Raw genomic sequence first — 18,490 nt, forward strand, 5'->3', positions numbered from 1 at the left:
AGCCCAGGTAGACAATGGAAAGTCAAAGTCACTCAGCTGTGTCCAACTGTTAGGACCCCATGGACTGTAGCCTGCCAGGCTCCTCTGACCATGGAATTCTCCACCAGGGCTTCCCTGGTGGTTCAGTTGGTAAAGAATCCACTTGCAATGCGGGAGACCTAGGTTTGATCCCTGGGTTGGGAAGATTCCCTGGAAAAGGGAAAGGCTACCCACTCCAGTATTCTGGCCTGGAGAATTCCATGGACTGTATAATCCACGGAGTTGCAAAGAGCTGGACACGACTGAGCGACTTTCACTCACACACAATGGAAATAGCAAAGGCCTTTAAATGATTAAAAAAAAAGTTGGTTTCAAATCTTAGTTCTCTGCATTTTACCGTGACCTTGGTGAATTACTTTACTCATTTGTAAATTGAGAACATGGATTGTGCGTAGAAAAAAATTAGATGAGATTTATGAAGCAACTATGTCAATTCTTAACAAAAGCCACAATCATTATTTTTCTCTTATTTTCCTTAAGAAATTAAGAAAGAGGTCATCATCTGTTTCCTCGAATAATAAAGAAAAACCAAAATGGTCAAAAATAAAAATTGTTGCTCCTACCCACAACTTGATCTTCTGTAAAGAAAAAAAAAAAAATTCTAAAAGCATCCTTTCAAAGTTATATATGCTACCCCACTAGAGTAACATGTTCTCTGCTGGGTTTTACCTGCAAATTCATTGAAATGATTTCCAATATCATATGCCAGGTAGTTGTATCCAGAATATTCATAATCAATGAACTGTACATCACCTATGTGAGACACAAAAACAAAGACATAAGAAATCACATATAGGATAAGAAAATCCCTATGCTATTTATAATTAAATAGCTTCCAATATTTTGTCTCATTGTACGTGCTTGGTTACATGCACTTCTGAGACAATACAGGGTAAGGCTGTGAATTTTATGGCAATGAGCTTTACAAAATTCAAATTACATACATAGGTCAACAGCTTCTTTGCGGACATCAATGTCCACTATACTAAATAAAAGTCAAAAAGTACAGTCATTCTCCACATTCAAACAAAAGCAAATATGTATTTAACCACATGGGGGCATCAGTTACTTAAAAATTCAAGTTTAGTTAGAAATGAAAACTACCTTTGGAAACAATAATTTATGCAATTTTCTCAAAAATTAATATATATTCCAACAGTGAGTATACAGATGGAAAAAATACATAAACTTTCAAAGGTTTGAATTCTGTTAGTCCTGCACTTAAGCTATAACACTTGCTGATTAACAGAACCTCCCTAAGTTAAGATAGTTGCTATCAAATTCTTAAATATTCTTAAAATGCTACATAATTAAGGTTTCCAATAGCTTACTTGAGCAGCATTAAGGTGGTCATTTTATCATTTAAAAGGAACAAAGGTAAGCTATTTTTTCTTTTTGAGAAATTTTTGCATAAACTAAAAAAAATCCTATTCTAAATTAGTGCTTTATATAGATATATATGCAAAATTTTATTATAACTCTTCAGACTATCCTGTTCCATTCACCCAAGGGACAAACTCCTGCTTAGGAAGCTTCATCTTTGAATACTGAGTATTAGTTAGAAGATTTGGCTCAACACAGATATAGGTCCTATTTTTTAAAAGACAGATGAGGAAAAGAGAGGGAGGGAGGCAGGGAGGGAGAGAGAGAGAGAAACATTAAGGAAAAAAAATCAAAATGGGTCACTGTCTACACCAGGGGATCACAAACTCAAAAGGCTCAACAGTTAAAATGGATACATGAACACAGATGTAAAGCTGTAAGAATAGTTTCTAAGCTGCTGATATTGAGAAAATACAGAGCACACGTCTAGTTACACTATCTTTTAAAACATCAAGCTGAGGTAATAAACTTCTGGTTTAAACACACTGGCTTTTCCCAGGTCAAAGAGCCTTTTAACTATCATGTGTTGCTATAAATTTATATGTTTAATCTTGAACTGTATGTTGATCATATTCCAACTCAGAAAAAGAGTATTATATGACCAAAAAAATGTAATAGCAAGTGGAGTATTTTACACAAAAGCAAAAAAAAAAAAATTAATATAATTGCATTTAATATATAATTCTAAACTTTCCTAATAGTCAAGTCTAGAGTAAATAAGTGAGATCATCAAGGTATAAAAGTCCAGTTACCAAAATCTATATGCATATTAACAAAATAAGGTTTCTAAGAGCTGGTGACTACATAAGCCATTGCAACTCAACCAATTTATATTCCTGAAGAAACAAAAACTATCCCGCAGAAAGTCTTAAAGTTAACCAAGTCACTTCACTAACCTGCAGAATGGGAGGACAGAACAAGCTTTAACCAAATCACTTCACCAATAAGTTGCAAAATGAAAAGTTAGAATATATTTAAAAATTTTTCTTCTAGGTACTCTTGGGAATGACAGGGTAAAGACCACCATTATGACAAAATATTTTGCAGCCATGATAAAAATTTCATTTTCAAAAATTATTTAATGGCCAGGAGAATTACAAATGTTATATGACAAAAGATACAAAAGAGTAAACACAGTGATCCAAATTATTAAAATATGCCTGAAGAGAGAAGGAAAAAAAAAAAAGAAACATAATACACAGGGGGGAAAAGATGGTGGAAATAAACCAAAACAAAATATTTTTATTGGTTTCATTTCAGATGGTAGACAAGTGACCTTTTTTCCTTTATTCTTTACAATAAACATTACTTTAAGGAGAAAAAAAAATGATAGTTTAAAAAGATTAGGATGAAAGAGACTAAATATAATGATTTGGGAAATACCTATCTACCCACCCAGACTTCAAAATATGAGGATTCCAGAGGATTTACCAAGTTGTCTTACTGAGTCAACCAAACAATTTTAATAAACCATTTTTCAAATTACAGCTGTTGATTGTTTTAGCTCTTTAAATACAAATTCTTGTAGAGCTCATACAAACTGTTACATGCCAATAAAAATACACAGCCCAGTCCTGAAGCTTACTTTAGCCACATAAACAAAAGCTTCAATTTCAATTTTCAAAATCATATTTAGAATTTGGCAAATATAAATAAAACAGCAGGTAAAACATGCCTGCTTATAGAGATATATACAATTTAAATAAAGCATAGATCATTTTAACAAAAGTTAAAATCTGTTTCAGTATGAAAATTTTAGCAATGACTTTTTGTAGTAGCATTAATTCATTAAAACTAGCCTTTATTTTTAAATGCTATGTTGAGTTTATAAATAATGAAATTTTAAAAATAAGAAAATGAAGCTAACAAGATACAGATGAGGCTGTTACCAGGCTCCGTGCATGTGAACAAGTGATGCGATAAACCTCCAGTCAGTGCGTTTAAGAAGCACGGGTGCGCCGCCACATGGCAGCAACAATGGCATACCTAATCTGTAGCAGATGAAGAAAATTTGGCAAACTCACATTTTACAAGACACAAAGCTTAAAAGGAAAAAAAAATTTTTTTTTAATCTGCATTAACTATTCTTTTCAAACTACTGCAAACAAAGTGGAACTCAACCTTAAATTTAATCTTCTGCAACAAAGTAGAATTAAAGAGGCCTGCTTTCCTTATTTTGGGTGCCAGAAAAATCAAATTACTGGAAAATGCTTTCCTACAAGAAAAAAAAAATACCCTGAACTTTTTTCCTCTACAAATTTCACTTCTGAATTCTAAAATTTCCAATTTATATAGAGAAACTTCCACATCACTATTAAAAACTAACAGCTCATATGGCACGACTATCTTGTTTTTTCAAAAGCTACTTTTTCTCTTATTACTATGTTCCTTTATCTTCACAGTAATGAAATCCACTCTGAGTTAAATAAATTGTTCAAATCTCAGTACGGTTTAAACAATATTTAAAGTACTTTAAAACCAAAAAAAGTTAATTAACTAAGGCTATATAATTCACATGATGCATTCATTTGAACTCCTTTACTTGTTGTTGTTAAGGAAAAAAGGATTAAAAGCAAAATAACCAATATGAGAACCTGAAAATGTTTCCAATTCACCCTACCTGCTCTACAGAGTTATGTTAAGGCAGGAAGAGAAGAGACAAAAAGTAACCACGATTACACTCAAGTTGGCAGAATGTTTTCTCTCTTAGGCAGAAAAAGGAAGTATTCTATTCTGGGAAAGTTTCCTTTCATCTCTTTCTCTGGAGTCCAGTAACTTTACCCTGGACATGTACACCTTCACCACAGCACTCATCGTTCTGAATGTAAACATCCGTTTTCTTATCTGACTCCTCCATCGTTTCCTGGAGGGGCAGTAGGAGGGGCAGCAGGTCCCTTCCACCTTTCTTCATGCAATCCACAGAGCAAACCCTAGCACACAGGAAGTAGTCAAATGCTAGTGAAATATTAATAAATGGAAGTTTTGCAGAGAATGCTCAGACACAGTGATAGCACATGTTTAAATGGGAACGGGCAGATAAGTATGAAACATTAAGGAACAAAGTATGGCATTTCTGACATTCTTATTCAAGTATATGGTTGAACATACAACGGAAGTGAATGTATGAGTAAAGGAAAAATTCTAAAGTAGTAACTATTTTAGGTAGCTCTTCCTTAATAGTTCAAGTTTTTACAGTCCATTTAAGTTTTTATTATGTGATTTAGGGATATTTTATTTTATGCTAAATAGTGATTTAGACTACAAGGTAAAACAAGGTTAAGACTATCCTTCATAATAATTCTACCCTAGAAAATATACACTAACAAATACGATAACAAATTTTAATTTAAAAATAAAACTAACAAAAAAAACTCTTGTTAAAAATCAATAAAATAACCACAACAATGCTTTTTCAGGAATAATAATAAAGTGAGTAAGATTTAGAGTCAATCAAATGACTACGAATGGTGACTCACTCATTTTCTAATTATATCGTTTAAAACTCTGAAGAAAAACCTAACTTACTCTGTAATTGACCAAAAAAGCTTTGTTTCCTTAAATAGATATACATTAGCTTCCTGCATTTGCTGACAGAAAAAAATAATCAATGGCAGCCATTTAAAGTTACATATTAGGTCTTAAGTTTTTTATGAAGTTTTTATGAATGGGGGGCTTCCCTGGTGGCTCAGCTAGTAAAATATCCACCTGCAATGCAGGAGACCTGGGTTTGATCCCTGGGTTGGGAAGATCCCCTGGATAAAGGAAAGGCTACCCACTCCAGTATTTTTGCCTGAAGAATTGCATGGGCTCTAACAGTCCATGGGGTCGTAAAGAGTCGGACACAACTGAGCGAATTTCACTTTATGAATCAGGGAAAAGAAGAAACAAAACAGCCACCAGTAAACATTCTGACAGAGGATCAAGACATGAGACGACAAACTCAAAAGCTTTAGTGATTGCTTCTGTCAGCAGCTAAAGGATTAGTTGAAATTAAAATACAAGATTTGAAGTCAGTTAATAAGCAATATTGAAATTTGTTCCACTTAGTATAAATTCTTTTTAATTAATTGCTGATTAACTTAAAAGAAGACTGATAAGTCTTATTTATACAGTTCTGGAGCAAGAGTCACTGCTTTTGGTTTTATCATTATACAACAAATTCTATCATCATATCATTAAGTATACTTTTCTTACCTTTTTAAGATGTCATTTCACTGAAGCCAAGGAATGGGACGCTGACTTACCAACCACCTAATTCCTGGCACTGACTAACATTTCAAAAATCTTGACAGCTACCATCAACTTCAGAAAGGAAGCTTACTCTTCTCCCATATTCCTGAGTCCTGTCAACTGACATGATGAAAACAAGTAGAAGCAGGATTTCTTCTGTGATGCCTACCAGTCCCTGTAACATTCGCAGGTGAAAATGCCTACAAACCGCAAAGTGCTCATAGTCTGTCTGTGTTTGTGTGCGTATGAATAAGTACAACACACACATATACATTTTTAACTTTAATCGAATTATAGTTAAGATAAAATCTGTAAATTGCATTTAAAGACAATCTGAATTGTCATCTCATACTACTAAGCCATAAATCCTTCTGGCTTACAGTTATCATTTTTACTTTTTCAGAATCAGATACACTGTGTATAGTACATCTCCTATGAACATAATACAGGGGTTGTGTGTTCTCAAGCCAAATTCAACCCAGTGCCTAACAATATATGGCTGTGTTTGTGCCACAACACAGAGCTTAATAGTGGAAACAGACTATAATATGGGATGAAAAGTCTGAAGTATGTACTACACAGCTCCTTACAGTTTGCCAACTCTTACCACAGTATAATAGTTGCAACTGAGAGCTGCTAAGTACCTAGTCTGGTGCAATATGTGTTATATGCCTCATCTAAAATCTTGTCAGGAACCATCTGGAGTAGCTATTACCTCTAATCTAATCTCAAACAGAGCAAATAAAAAGTTCTAGACTATCAACAGTATAAGCAGCATTTCCTAGAGTCTTAAGCCCATCCATAAGAATTTTTGTTCAGATGGTCTTGGACGGAGCCCAGATACCTACATTTTCCCCAAGTATCCTAGGTGATTATGGTGCAGATAGTAAAGGATTAAATATAAACACTTAATGAAGAGATAAAAATGACTTCTTTAATATCACCTACTTCCATATGTGATTGAGCAGGGATCTGCACACAAGAGTACTTGGTTCCAAAATCTATATTCCTTTTGACTTCTCTTTAAAGTTACTTAAGAGTTTGATTACTCTTTTAAGAGTAATGTATCTGCTGATAAGAGTTACTTAAGAGATTTTTAATCTAGTTATACTATATAAAAATCTAAGTTATTATAGCTGAAAGTACATGCAGAGACCAAGATGATCCAATATACATTCATGAAATTTAAAATTTGTACTTTCAAGAAATTAAGGGTCTGAAATACACTATATCTTATTAGTACCCACCTATTTATATACATCAATAGGTGGGTACAAAATGGTGAAGCCCTGAGCTCAAATCACATGAATGACTCAACAAGTAATAACAAATCAAACACATTTGTGAACATAATATGTAGCTTAACCATTTATTCTATGTAGAAACCATTTTAATTCTGAAAGACTTAAAATTTGGGATTTCAGATGCTACAAGGCAATAAGTTAAAGAACTCTGCAGTCCATGTTTCTAATTTCAATGAGCCTCCTGATAGTACAACTATAAGTACTAACGCTATGCTACAGCTCAAATACATATATTCTTTGCTTATTAAATTCACTAAATTTATATAATTTATCTTCTTTTAAAATATGAGGCAAGTTACTTCTCCTTATAACTAAAGACAATATGTCATAATCACATTACTTCAAAACCATTAGCTCCTAATTTGAAACAAGTAAGATAATAACAGAATAAGATAATAAAAAATAAAAACAAGCTTCTTGCGACATTTTCAGGAGTTTCAGATTTTACCTGAACAACATTCCAAACATGTTTTCTTAATGCTTATGTATCAACTAATCACATAGAAATTGATTTTTTTAATGGATGCCGCAAAGTCCAAAGTAGCCTTCCTAATGAACAGTATAAAACCATTGGTAAGAAGAAAAAAAAAACATTGTAAGAAAATATAACAGAATATTTTCATAACTAACACACAAACATAACCACAAAGACAAGAAAAACAAATGGTACATTACAGACTCCTGTGACAAAGGGCAAACTCTAAAAACTGTATCAACAATAATTTACACTTGTTAAACAGTGAGTTTTATTATTCAATGTAGGGAAGAAAAAATAGACACAAAAGTATGATTTAGGTAACTCCTGGTAAAACAAAAAATGACAAGGTTGAACTTTTAAAGCCAGGATGAAACAAATATTTTATTTAAAAACAGGAGAAATGTTCATATCACTAATCAGCAGTTAGATAGACAACTAGTTAAATAAAAAAGCAAAAATTCATGTTTTATACCTAAAACATAGTAATCTGATTTTTTTGGTCCCTTTTATTTTAGATATAAATTAAGTTTGGTGAAATGAATATGCAAAAGAAACTTATAAAATAAAAATGTGAAAAGTTAAAAGTATATTCCAAAGGAAATAACAGATTCTCTTAATTAACTTGCAGTTAAAAATAAAGCTGAGTGTCCACTTCAAATGTAAGATGAAGGCCCTTACTTGAAATTCCATTATATAATATACTGTGTTATTAGGTCTTGCACTGAACTTAAAAGATAATACATCACTTTAATGAATAACTAATATTGTTTCACAAATGGCATTGAGATTTGGTTACTATTATACAATGTAGTACATATATACTGTAACAATTATAGGTAATAAATGGATAACAGTAAATTAAAGAACACTGTCAAGTACTTAATGTTTTAGGGTACATTGGAAGTTTTTTAAAAATTTATTCCACAGACTTCAAGACATTCAAAATAGAGATGCTAGCTCAAAATTTTTTTTAAATAGACTCTCTAATCCAGATTAAAATATCAAATATAAAAGGGACTTAAGCATGTTTTTGAAAATATGTGCTCAGGCTACCATCCTTGACAGTGTTCTTTGTTTTTCTTCAAGTTGAAGTCAGTTATAAATATTACAAGCTTTTGCATTAGAACAGTCTCAACTTAAAATTTGATAAGAATGGTGATAAATAGTAATTTGACATAATATGACCACTTAATCAGAATTCTGTGGCTTCGGTATCTTCAAAAAGCACACTTGTAATTCAAAATAATCTTCCAACTGTAATATTTATCTTCAAAACTGGTTTCCTACAAAATGCAATAGCTTCAAAGTTTCAGACAGACTTTTTGAATTAACACTAATCTTTCAACCAAAATTGTGTCTTTTAAATTTCAGTGTAGTATACTGAAGGGCATCTACCATTTTAGCAACCAAACCTCAAACCACTTTATCCAATAATATTATACAATCATGTGTTTCTTAAATATGAAAACATAAGAGAATTTGAATACAGCAAGATAAAAACAATCCCCAAAAACATTTCACCAAAAAAGTATCACTGTCCTCAAAAAATGTTAAGACAATTTATTAAAGTGTCTTGATTATTACTTCAGTAGATAAAATTTCAGCAACTACAAATAAAATTTCCTGCATCAGTGGCTTATTTCCTTAGCATCAAAATATCTAACAAGTCAGTAAAATAAACAGGTAATAGGAAACCTGGACACATTTGTTTTTAATACTCTGTCCCCCCCCAACACTCAGAACATTTCTATATTTATAAAACAGTGCAATGTCAGTTGGTTTTTCAATAACCCTCATTACAAGCAGGTGCATTTTCAAACCATGAATTACCAAATATTTACAATTAAATTTATAAACAGTCATGTCATCATTTTTCACTTAAAACTCTAACAGCAACCAAAAACTATTTCTAATAAACCAACTCTAAGAAACATGTTTTATACAACTATGCAGAAAATATATATTCCTAATATAGCACAGTTACCATGACTTTGTAACCAAAAGAAAACACTTCAGTCTTCATACGAATGTTTTTAACCCTTACATTTGAATTAAATTTATTGATTGACACAAAGAGCAAAGGACTGTTATAAACACAAAGAAAAAAAAAACTTTACTTACTGCTAAAGTCAGATACCTACCTTGTTTCTCATTGTAGATTATATTCTTACACAACAGGTCATTATGACAAAGCACAACAGGTGACCCCAGGTTGGAAAGAATCTTCTTCATCCAAGTCATTTCTTCCTGAAGAATCTGAGAGCTTGGGATATCACTTAAGAACCTTTCAGTTAAAAAAAAAAAATAATAAGTGTACACTTGTTTATATTAATGACAACATGTTTTTTTTAAGTTTCCCTAAGGAATAAAACTTTTTCTTTTTGGTCATATACAACTTGAATTTTCCTTTCAGTTTTAAGATATAATTGACACACACAGCATTATACAAGGTATACAAAATAAAATTTGACTTACATACATAATGAAATGATTACTACAATAAGATTAGTTAAGTATCCATCATCTCATACAGATACAAAATAAAAAGAAATATTTTTCTCTTGTAATGAGAACTCATGTTCTTAATAACTTTCATATATAACAATGTAACAATAAAACAAAAGTTATAACAATATAACAACTTTCATATATAATATACCAATGTTACTTTACCATGTTGTATATTACATCCCTGAGTTGAGTTCAGTCGCTCAGTCATGTCCGACTCTTTGTGACCCCATGAACCCCTAGTGCTTATTTATTTTATATATGGAAGGTTGAACCTTTTGCCTACTTTCATCCAATTCCCCCTTCCCCACACCCCACCTTTGGTAACCACAGATCTGATCTCTTTTTGTCTGAGTTAGTTTGTTTTTGAAATATAAATGACCTACAACACTGTTACTTTCTGGTGTATGACACAGTAATTCGGTATTTCAATACATACCAAAAAATCTATTTTTAATAAGTTCTTTCCATTTAAATGCAGACTTCTGAAGTAAAACAGAACAATTATTCTAAGATTAGAATAAAGAAAATCCATTATAAACAACTTTAGTATGAATAAAAAGAAACTGAACCAGACACCTAAAATGCAGGGCATAAAAGTTAAAAGTGTATCAGTACTAAGGGCAAGGGAAGAATATACATGTCTAACAGCTGACATTTACTAACACTATTCTTCTCAATGCTTTATATTTATCTCCATTTTACAGATGGGGGAAACCAAGACAGTTTAATAAAAAGAAGTATTTAAAGTCACAAAGATAGCCTATTAAAGAACTAAAACATCTATCTCAAGCTTGGAAGGGTGAATGCATATAAATTAGTTAAAGTCACATCTGATAGTCAACAGATATGTCTGGTCTTCCAGGTGGCTCAGCAGTAAAGAATCCACCTGCAGTGCAAGAGCTGCAGGAGACTTGGGAAGATCTTCTGGAGGAAGAAATGGCAACCCACTCCAGTATTTTTGCCTGGAGAATCCCATGGATAGAGGAGCCTGGCGGGCTACAGTCTACAGGGTCTCAAAGAGAGACACGACTGAAGTGACTTTGCACGCATGCATGCAGATATTATCTACTGCTGACAAATCAACTCATTATTATATGATAATCATCAATCATATAAACATTATGATACTATCATATGATAACCGTATCAGAATATTCATCTTTATAGAGAACTGCCTCAGTAGTTAGACTGGGAAGGATGAGAGTAAGTTAGGCAAGAAGGATTGGCGATTATGGCTTTTTATCCTGTACTCTTTTCTGTACTATTTATTGTGCCATATTTGTAATAATAAAAATACAATGGAACAAAAATAGTGTGCTGCTATTAATTCCTCAATAGCACCGTCAGGCTTACAAAATTGCTGTTCCTCCTCTTCTTCCCTAAAACTTCAAGACAAGTTCTCTTCATTCTTTCTCTATACAGTCTCTCAGATTACCCTTTTCATTTTACAATACAATAAACAGTCTGTATCAGAGTTTACTTTACTGAATCTGCCTATTCACTGTTCTCCCAACTGCTGCATTCTCTTCTACACATAGCTTCCAACAGAGATCCGTATAAGCACTTTCTAAAATGGTGTAATTATTCAAGAATTTATTTTAAAAGTACCAAGTTGAATGGAAATAATAGGACTCAAAGGATTATTAACATAATCACAATCATGTACAGACAAAAAGGAATGAAAGGAAATATGAAAAATATTTTTAATACTTTAGTTGTGTATTTTCTATTGGGGCAAGGATCTTTCATTATCTACCATAGGGCATCTCCAGATTTATCACTAACCTCAAGAATTTAAAGTAACCTCTGAAAAATAATTTTTAAAATAGCAGCTAACGTTTATTTAGCACTTAAATGCACAAGCACTGTTCTAAGATATGTGTATATACTGACTCAATCCTCACAAAACCCCTAAAATGTAAACATCCTACCCTTGTTATTTCCATTTTACAGAAAAGGAAACAGGTAACTTGTCCAGGGTTACACAGCAGAACTGAGATTTGATCCCAGATAGTCTGGCTCCAGAGTCTTGTACTCTTAATCCATACAATATCATACTGCCTCTCAACACTGCACCACTGCCATCTTCATTATTTTAAAGTGATTTTTTTCCTGAAATCTTTCAATAAAATTGTCATTTCAAATTTTGTTTTTATGTGATCACTTTCTGAATATCCAGCACCATGGACACACTTTCAGATGTCTGTCTATCCCAGTTTACAGGGTATAATATCCCTGTCCATTCAGAGTTTGACAAACTGTAGCAAACAAAGCACACACAGAGTGAGTCAAACTAATCTTTCTAAATGATCAACTTTAATTTCTTCCTAATAAATTATAAAAAATAAAATGAAACAAGAAAAAAAAAGCCACAGGTCCTGCTTACCTCTGTCGTTCTTAAAGACTTCCTGAATACAAAAGTGGAAGTCTTCATGTACATTTTAGATATAAAGACAAAGTAAGATTTGCAATTTCTGTCCTAGTATTAATAACACCATGTAAAAACATGCTCGGTGTAGTTCCTGAGGCATGTGTCACAGAGTATTTCAGAAGGTCCCAGCAGAACTGTGCTCTCCTTGTTAGGAGCAGTCAAGATGGTGAGTAGGAAGACTGAGCTCACTTGCTTCAGTGGGCATTTCAAAACTACAACTACCAACAGTGGTACTAATGATGAGAAAGACCAGAAGCCTAGCACAAAAGATGTTTTAAAGGTAGAATGGAGAAGCCACAGTAAGACAAGTAGAAGGGGCAGAGATGCAGTACAATGAAGACCCACACCCCTGGGTGGGCAACCCACAAATGGGAGGATAATTACAATTGCAGAGGCTCTCCACATAAAGAGAAGACAAACCCCATTATCTGGCTCCATAGCCCAGGAATCCTACACTGGGAAGGCTGGCTCCTAGAACATTTGGCTTTTTAAGGGCACACTTTCAGGGGAACCAGAGGGCTGTGGGAAACAGAGACTCCACTCTTAAAGGGCACATACAATATCCCACATACTCTGCGATCCAGGGCAGAAGCAGTAATCTGAAAGGAGCCTGGGTCACACCCACCTGCTGATCCTCAAGAGCCTCCTGGAGAGGCAAGAGGCAAATGAAGCTCCCCCTGGACTCACAGGCACTGGCAGCAGCCATTCTAGGAGCTCATTCTACCAGGAGGACACTGGTCCTGACAAAAGCACCACTGTGGAATCCTCCCTCTAGCTCACTGGCACCAGGACCCAGCCCCACTCTAGCTGATAAAGTTTTAGGACACCTTGGGCCCCTATGGCAGCCATCCAGGGATCTTGCCCCACCCACCAGCAAGCTGATAACCAGTTTCCAGGACACCCTGGACCCCAAACCCAGCCACTGGATGTCTAATACCTACTCTGAGGAACCTCAGGGCCCTGCAGCCAGAGACCCTGGGACCTGGCTCCACCCAACAGCAGACCAACTTTAGGCCCAGGAAGCTCCAGGACCTGGGCCCTGTCCACGAGAGGCCCACACTAGACTGATGATCTGTAGCCCCACAACCACCGACCCCAGACCCAGTTCTGGCCACCAGACAGCCAGCCTGGCCCGCTTAATACTGCTGAACATTATACACAAAAGTTGTTAAGAGAGTAAAACCTAAGAGTTCTCATCACAAGGAAAAAAAAATTTTTCTATGTCTTTGTTTATTATGAGATGACAGATGTTCACTAAACTTATTGCAGTAATAATTTCATAACATATATAAGTCAAATCACCATGCTGTGTTATCTTAAACTTATTCAGTGCTGTGTGTCAATTATATCTCAATAAAACTGGAAGAAAAAAAAACTTGTTTATATAATTCAGATTCTAAATTCTGATTTACACATTTATCTTTATAGGAAATGAAATATCTTAGTTACTCTGAACCTGAAGTCCTACAAAATCTGAGACTACAGTAAAAGAACTTTCAATCTCATTATATGAGACTTTAAAAGTCACAATAAACTAAGACAACCCAAACCTTTTCATACTTCAATAAGACTACACTGTCCCAGTGTAGCTCTCTAGGCCCATTCAAAGCAGCCTTCCTTTGGACAGAAAGAATTGCTTTAAAAAGGTCTCCATGGTCAAGTCACACTATGAAAAATATACCCAATAACAGTAACCTTTATATTATGTTTACTGCCAAATAAATGTTCTATATTTGTTTCTTGGCTCCCCACTTCCCCATTTTTATAGGGACTGATTTTTTTTTTTGAGCCGACTGGGGAAGAATGCAGATTTCTGTAGTGCCTTCTGAGAGTCAAATGAATTAATGCTTATTTTACTTAAATGCAAAGAGATAAACAAAATCAGATTTTACACACCTTACAGTTATCTTTGAACCCCTATATATATAGCAAAACAATGTAAAACATAATTTCAAACAAAAAAAGTAATTCTACCTTTTATTAATGTCTTCATCTGCAAATCCTGTGGGAATGAGAGAGAAATATTTTCCCATCTTTAGCCACAGGTTAGATTTGGGAATCCAGCCATTGTGTGCATGAATAGCATGGATTTTAGCAAGCTGACGAGCTATTAGCCTGTTTAAAAACAAAACAGCATAAAAAGGAAAGTGTTATGCACCATACAGTTCATATTTACTCAAAGGTAATCTAAAATAATTAGGGTGCTTTTATCATACAACATGATTTCTTTTTACCTTACATAAGATTCAAAATAATATGGCAAGTCAACTCTCACTAGAAAAGTTAAACATTTAAAACATAAGTAGGAAGAAATACCTAAAATTAATATAGCAATTATAGTCCAAAAGGGATTGAGTGGCAGCCTATTTTGATTATACAATGTCGGCAACCAGCAGAAGAATACACAACTATAAATTATTTCAAGGCACATATTAGACATTAATTACCAATACATTTAAATTACACTGAATCATTTTAATTTTGAGCCTTTGAAGTCACTGAAGTTAAAGGGCAAAAAGGACTAAAAGGTAAATGGGCAGATAAAAAGGTTCTATGAGTTAATTTCTGAAGGGGGTGTTAACAAATTCTCTCAACAAATGTTAGGATTTTATGATGTCAATCAATCTTGATATAATGACAAATAATTTGAACCTGTGTGTATTTGTGTCCACACTATCTTTTTATCTGTAGAAACTAGTACAGCAAATGCTAATGGAGGAATAAGCATACCACATAGAAATAAGAACTAAATTAACATTCAGTCCATAGAATAGTAGGTAGAAAAGTGACTTAATAATCTACAAAAAAAGAACTTAAAACTGGCAAATCTTCAACATTACAGTCTAATGTAACATCCCTCAAAGTAAATTCCTAGGACTTACATCACCACCAAGGAATTTCTGAAGTTCTACCCTGCATCTACTGAATCACAAACTCTAGGGTAGGCCCTAATACTCTGCATTTTAAACAAGATTTCCAGGTGATTCCAATTCACTGTGTAATTTGAGAAGTACTGACTTAACATTCCAATTTCTACTTTTGAAGTCACTGAGGTTAATGGGCAAAAGAGACTAAGGTAAAAAGGTAAGTGGGCAGATAAACAGGTTCTATGACTTAATTTCTGTATCTTATGTTAATAAACATTAGTTGGCCTATGTACTAAAATCGACCTTTGGAAACTTAAAAAAACAAAGGAAGAAAAAGCCTGGGTATTACCCCAGGAATTAAATGGTTTGGTGTGCAGCCACGGCATCAAGGTATTTTAAAAGCTTCTCAGGTGACTTGAATACGCAAAAATCACTTTAAGCACACAGGGAATCTAGAATTGTAGTTATCGCTCACCAATCTGTGATAAAATAACAGTTTTATTATGCTTTCATACTACAGTGAATATTCTTATCTACTTAGTTTTTAATAAGATTCCTGATTTTCCTTTGGAAAAACTTCCATCCCTCTCACTTTTAGTTCATGTGGTTCCTTCAGAGCTGATCTCCATCCTAACCCTCTATCCCAGCTGCACCACTAACTTCAGGAGTGAAGAGATGACAAAGACTTGCCCAGAGCACTCCATCCTGCATGCCACAGTGATTGGTTCAGAGCATATTACCCAAGCCCAGGCTAAAAGGGTTTGATCCCAAGACTTCTACTGAAGCTACTGACTTTGGTGAAGCCATCAGAAAAAGAGGAACACACACACATGTACACTGTGCAAACTGATTAGATAAGTCTGCAACTGCTAGTAATTATAATTGCCACCCTTCAGAAAAATTTGCCAGAAAAAAAAAGCTAACATACAATAAAATAGACAGCAACACTCCTAATGACAGACACTATTAGAGCCCCTGGATCCACCCATGCTTGAACTTAGTATTCTCAGAAATAGACACCAACAAATTCCTTCTTCTTTGAGCCAGGCTGAATTTTCAAATTATTATCCTCAATAAGAGTACTGATGCAGCTCAGATGTGTTTAGACTTTACTGCAAGTGAGATCCAGTTTTACTACAAGAAATATTAAATGCTTTGTTTGAAAGAACAAAGTGTTAAAGAACCAACCGATTGACTAATATTCTTCATCTTTCCATTTAGATGATTATAATTCAGCTGACCACATCTATTTCAACGTTCAATGATCTGAAAAATATTTCACAGTGGGGGTAATACTCAATGCTTCTAAGAAGCAGAAAATTGTTACTGGTCTGACAGTACTTGATGCAACAAAATGAGGTCTATGGGACATAGCCGTCACAGATCTGTCTTTGATGCACAATGCTGTAACTGTTTCCCTATTGATTCTCCCCTGTACCCAGATACAGAAATTGGTCAGTTTCTCTTGTCTTCAGAGCACTACTGGATTTTACTATTGAATTAAAAATGAGTAACAAAGTGTTTGTAACGCTGTTCTTTCAGTTCAGTCCAGTCGCTCAGTCGTGTCCAACTCTCTGCGACCCCATGAATCACAGCACGCCAGGCCTTCCTGTCCATCACCAACTCCCGGAGTTCACTCAAACTCATGTCCATAGAGTCGGTGATGCCATCCAGACATCTCATTCTCTGTCGTCCCCTTCTCCTCCTGCCCCCAACCTTTCCCAAATTTTTAAAGAGAAACCTCCTAATATTGTTACTCTGAAGCTTAAAGATTACATGTAGATCATATCCAGCCAGATCCTCAGCCTAAAGACGCTGCAAGTGGTCTGACACATTCAATATTTTTCTTCTTGTGTGTGAGACATTCAATATTTTTCTTCTTGTGTGTGAGACATTCAATATTTTTCTCCTTCTACTGTTTTCTATTCTGAAAAATAAGTACAATGAGGTTTCACTGTAACTGAGTAATATTTGCTTTTGGCCTCTATTTTGATGATTAAGTTACGATTCTCTCTAGGGATGCTCAAGTTATTTAAGAGACAAAAGGTATCTTATCTGAGAAAATCTTTTGCCTTCAAGGCACTGCATTCTTGTCTAAAATGGAAAACTTTGCTGATTTGAGAATAAAACTAAGTATGCAACCATGTGAAGAATAAATCGTATTTTGATGAAAATAAAAAAAAGAATCCTAATGCATTACCAAAATATTAAAATCCGTTATCTTTTTAGGTATGTGTGTTTTGGTTCATACCTCTCAAATTACCAAATAATCATTTTTTATAAATAATTATTGCTTGAATGACCTTAAGACCACATATTCTATGAGAATACAGAATAAAAAAATCTATTTTTATTATCAATCTCTCATACAGTATTTGTATTAAAAAGCTAGGCCCATAAAAGTGCTATAAACAAACATAAAGCACTTTAAGCACTAAGAAACTTCATTAAAAAAACCAAGTGATAATTAAAACAAAGTGCAAATAAACACATATATATTTATATACACATGCACACACATATATGTATACGTAAACTGGTTTTAAACTTTAAGTGAGGGAGTTGGGATAAGAGATCTGAAGAAAGGTAATCCATGTTACACAAAACTTAAGGAGAAATCTACATCAACAGAACATTTTGACCTGAAACTGTTTACCCATCAAATGAGACCAATGATACCAGAGAAGGGTCACATATTAGAATAGATACTTAATACCAACAAATTTTTATTTGCTGTTTTAAAAATAATAATGTCATTTTTCATTGCTTTACCCCAGAGTTTATATGAGACTTTGATTTGAAAACCACAAAATGTAGTTTCAGAAGTTCTCCAAATGTAAGTTATTCAGCTACGAGTGACTGAAATGACAATTCTATGGTAAACAGAATGGCCACAACTCCAAGGGGCTCTTACATGTTAATAGAATCTGTTGAACATGAATAGCTGCTACAAGAAAAAGCATCTACTAATTGTGAGATTCTTGACTTTTGGGGCAGAAAGATGGCTAACTGGAGCTGGGCCAGGACTTGAACTGATTATGTGATGCAAAGGCCAAGGTCTTTCCACCACAGTATACTGCAGTAACACTGTACAGAATTAGCAAATCACTCAATTTCTCTGAGTCTCTGTGTTCTTACAAGGAAAGCCAAATTACTCGTGTAATCTTAAAATCTCTCCTTCAAATCTAAGAAGGGATGTCTGTGAATAAAAGAAAAAAATTTACATAAACATACACTCTGTTTAGAG

General features: G+C 34.1%; 1 protein-coding gene across 1 annotated transcript in view; it reads right to left on the bottom strand.

Moving 5' to 3' along the window:
- The window catches only part of ETNK1 (ethanolamine kinase 1), a 54,483-nt gene that overhangs the window by 14,158 nt on the left and 21,835 nt on the right, over nucleotides 1-18,490 (bottom strand). The window contains exons 3-5 of the mRNA XM_055394352.2: nucleotides 14,351-14,491; nucleotides 9,576-9,718; nucleotides 709-792 (exon numbers count right to left, since the gene is read on the bottom strand). Of these exons, the coding sequence (XP_055250327.1) occupies nucleotides 709-792; nucleotides 9,576-9,718; nucleotides 14,351-14,491 (368 nt within the window). The remainder of the gene's footprint in view (nucleotides 1-708; nucleotides 793-9,575; nucleotides 9,719-14,350; nucleotides 14,492-18,490) is intronic.

The sequence above is a fragment of the Moschus berezovskii genome, chromosome 6 (genome assembly GCF_049115385.1).
Source record: "Moschus berezovskii isolate FMDL1 chromosome 6, NW_MosBer_1.0, whole genome shotgun sequence".
NCBI classification, from domain to species: Eukaryota; Metazoa; Chordata; class Mammalia; order Artiodactyla; family Moschidae; genus Moschus; species Moschus berezovskii.